Source organism: Vicia villosa, linkage group LG3 (assembly GCF_029867415.1).
Source record: "Vicia villosa cultivar HV-30 ecotype Madison, WI linkage group LG3, Vvil1.0, whole genome shotgun sequence".
Lineage (NCBI taxonomy): Eukaryota > Viridiplantae > Streptophyta > Magnoliopsida > Fabales > Fabaceae > Vicia > Vicia villosa.
In genome coordinates, this window is record NC_081182.1 from 68,569,034 (window position 1) to 68,573,260 (window position 4,227).

Sequence of the window (4,227 nt, forward strand, 5' to 3'; positions counted from 1 at the left end):
TATTTCACTCCTTAAATGATATTAAAGTACACTTGTTATATTTTCATTAGTAAATAGCATAAATCACATCTAAAAAATTGTAGGTAAGTTTTCTTCAAAATAAAAATTGAATTTAGTATGTGTAACTACCAATTTGATTGATTTTTATTTGGTTATCCAATTTTATTTGGTTATCTATTTTTCTCCTCGATTTTTATTGAAGGTATATTTTATGGGGTAAAGATCCACTTCATTTCTTAAAAAAAAAAAAAGTATGATCTATTACTATAGTTTTGTGTGTAAGTTATAATAATTTACTTTTGGAATAAATATATCCCTCCTCTTTATAAAATTAATCACTTTATTTTAACTTTAACAAATTTTTGTCTTTATCTCTTTTTTTACACTTAAAATAGACAAGGTGTCTATTTTTAACATATATTTTTTATTTTCAAAATTCAACAAAAGAAAATCTATATAATAATTTTCCATATTTTATAAGTGTTACATGTCTTTTAATAATGGACACGTCATAATTTTAAATACAAAAATATAAAATAAATTAAAATTATTTGAATTCAAAATCAAGGGATTAATATTGTAAATCAAACAAAAACTATAATTAAACTTATTATTTATTTATTTTTACTATTTCATTGGTTCAAACATAATTGTTAATGTCGAGTCATAATGTTAATTTTTAATATATTATAATAAAAACTTTTTACTATACTTTTATAAAATAAATTTTTATAAAAATATTCATAATTTCTAATTTTAATATCTAAAATCAAATTCAATTTATGCTCCATAAAATTGAATTAGATTAGAGTTTTTAGTTCAACATTAAAAAATAAGCTAAGTATAATTTGATCTTTAAACTAAACATTTCTTTTCAAAAACAATTTAATCGCATAGCAATCACACATATATAGAAGGAGTATATCGTTATATTAGTAATAAATTGTACCACTTGTGTTTTTGATTTGATTTTATATTTAATTCATAGGGGTGTAATCGGATCGGTTTGGACCGGTTTTTGGTCAAAAAAAGGTCCGAACCAATAATATCTTCATCGGTTTGGTTTGGTTCGGTTTTTAACATTTTTCAAAAATAGAACCGAACCAAACTAATCGGTTTGGTTCGGTTTGGGTTGGTTTGGTTGATCGGTTTTTAATATTTTTTTGAAACATTATATTCATCAATGTATTTTTCAATATTGTATTTTTCGGTATATTTTATGCTAATATTTTTTAAAATAATATCATGTCATTTATTTCATGCTCTAATTTTTCAAACAACTTACAAGTTGCACTTAATCCATATATGAAACAATGACATAGTTTCATTGCATAATGAAATAAATTCACTATAAAAGTTGAATCTTGACATCGGAATGTTGAAAATAGATTTTAAAGTTTAACAAATAGAACACAAAAAAACACACACCAATTAACATGTTTTCGCCTTAAATACACATAAAAACTATTTTGTAACAAGACTAGAAGGAGTTTTGTTGAAGAAGAAATCAGAAAGGTAAAAACAAATATGAAAAGTAACGAAGAGAATTTGAACTAGAAGAAGGATAGCATAACATATCATAGTGGCGATAGGGAGAGCAACATTTGAGGTAGACAACTAGAGAAGTAGTTTAGTGAAAGTTGTGACTTATGATTTTTACTTTATATGTTTTGGAGTTTAGTTCTAAATGCATGTTTTACTTACATGAAAAAAGTGAAAACAAAGATGGAGAATGGTTGGAAAGGTACAAAATTTGAGCTTAATGAATGGTGGAATAAAGGATTTAGAGCGTAATTATTTTCATTGGTTCGGTTCATCGGTTTGGCGGTTTCTAAAAACTAAAACCGAGAACCGAACCAAATCACATCGGTTTTTATTGGTTCGGTTCGGTTTTAGAACCGAACCATAAACAATCGGTTTTACTTCGGATTGGTTTGGTTTGGATTGTCGGTTTAATTGGTTTTTTCTGATCCGCTTACACCCCTATTAATTCATATTCACATTATTAATATTATAAAATATTTTTTGGGAATCAATCACGTAAGATTTATAAATATCTAATTTTTTAATCTCACCACTTGTTTAAATAATTAAAGTATCTTATCGCTTTCATCTTTATATATAAATACATATATTTGAATTTTTATTATCTTATTTATTAGTTAATTAAATCTAAAAGTTTCAAAGAATTGACTAAATATTTTATAGTTAAATAAAAAAAATTGCACTCATAAGTTAATTCAAAGTTAAGATTAATTATTTTCCATAATTTTTTTTTACTTAATTAATTTTCAAATCTAAATAAACAACTTCCAGTCAAAATAATTAAACAAATATCTTAACAAACAACATTGGCTTTCCTAGTTTCCTTCCTGGAAAAGCGAAAAAGAAAAGAATATCCGCATATATAGAAATATAGCCCAAATGGCGAATCTACATTGGATGCTTTAAACACTTAACAAACACATTCCAAGTCGGTATCCACTTTAAATTTTTCTAGCTTTCTCTATTTATTTTTTTAATTAAATAATTAAAAATAAATCAACAATAAAAACAAAAATTAGAGCTTAAGTTCCTAGTTCCGCCTATAAATACACCCGAAAATCACAGCCCAGAGTTTTCAAGCTCCAACATTCCAACGCCGAAAGAACACCTTCTTCCTCTCTTCTCTCTCTTTCTAGAATATTCCAATTTTCTTTTCACTTTTCATTCAACTCACTGAGTGACAAAAGCGAGTCATGGAATCTAAACCCGTAAACATTAAGCTTCTCTGTAGCTACGGTGGCAAGATCCTCCCTCGATCAACCGATGGTGAACTCCGTTACGTCGGCGGTCACACCAGAGTTCTTGCCGTTAATCGTTCAATTTCGTTTTCAGGTTCGGTCCGTTAATATTCATTTCACTCTTGAATTTCACTCAATTTGTTCCGTTCATCGTATTAATCGTTCATTTGCGTTGTTTTTCAGAATTGATTGAGAAGCTTCGAGAATTCTGTGGTTCATCTGTGAAATTAAGGTGTCAATTACCAAAAGGAGACTTGGAAACGTTGATCTCCATCACAAACGATGAAGATTTGGCTCAAATAATCGATGAATACGACCGTGCCTCGTTGAAATTAACTCATCCGTTGAAGATCAGAGCTGTTCTTTCTCCGCCGAAATCGGTGTTGAAAGTTTCTCCCAATCCGTCGTCTGCGTCCTCAAGTGCTAGTCGTTCTCCGTACAGATCACCTTATACTTCATCTGAATCACCACCGTACGCGGCGTCGTATAGAATCGGACGTTACAGTCGCTCGCCGAGGGCGCCGGTAGGGTACTCGTTCGGCGCCAGGAATGGATCGGCGAAAGCCTATTGCTACACGGGCCACCAAATCGAGAGAGGACCCAGGCCCTTGTATTGTGGGCCTCGTTTCAATAATTACTGCCATTAAGCCCAAATTTTATTAATAAATAATAAATATATTAATTACAGTAAATACATGAATGAAAAAATATTCAACGAACGAAGGATCTAGAACAAAACTTTTAATTTTTTTGAGAGATGTGAAATACGAGATTTTTGTTCATATAAATTTTGAGATGTTGAGGTTCTATTTTTTATTTGAGCCTTAATTTTTTTTGGTGGTTGTTTTGGACTTTTTTTTTCAAAGTTGTGGTTCTGTTAACTGCCGTCTAATTCGGTAACAGTTTTTGCGACGTGTCACGTGCGTACCGCTTTTGATGGTATTGATTCCGTCTACCTAAGTCCGTCATCGTTTCTTGCGTTCAATTCATTCATGACGTGACTTATTTATGTTGAATGATTATTATTAAATGATTATTATTAAATGAGTTAGCTCCCATTTAATTTGTTGGCCAGTTATGAAATTCAATATTCTTTTTTGTTTTGACTAAGATTATTCTCTCTCTTTTTTTTTTTAACTCAAGATTTTTTTTTTTAAATTAAGATTATTCTATTTTTTCTTTGTTGAAGAAAGGGGTTATTCATTTTGATTTGTATTATGTTGAACTAATCCTTATATGCGTGATCTATGTTTTGTTTGTTGTTGTTTTCTTCCAATTTGCAGGTCAATAATTGAAGGATTGAAACACGGTGCCGTAAGTTGTGGGATTTGAGAAGAGGACAAAACGTTTGAGTCTTCTTGAGATTGGAAGGGGCCAACTTATCTAACAGATGCTGGCGTAGTTCGTTGAACAACTTGAATATAAATATTAAAACAAAATAAAA

General features: G+C 29.5%; 1 protein-coding gene across 1 annotated transcript; it reads left to right on the plus strand.

Annotated features, from left to right (window-relative positions):
- Positions 1-2,595: 2,595 nt before the first annotated feature.
- Positions 2,596-3,592, plus strand: LOC131661783 (protein PAL OF QUIRKY-like). The gene is made up of 2 exons (XM_058931411.1): positions 2,596-2,877; positions 2,967-3,592. The coding sequence occupies exons 1-2, from the start codon at positions 2,739-2,741 to the stop codon at positions 3,428-3,430; spliced, it is 603 nt and encodes a 200-aa protein (XP_058787394.1). The 5' UTR covers positions 2,596-2,738; the 3' UTR covers positions 3,431-3,592.
- The last annotated feature ends 635 nt before the right edge of the window (positions 3,593-4,227 follow it).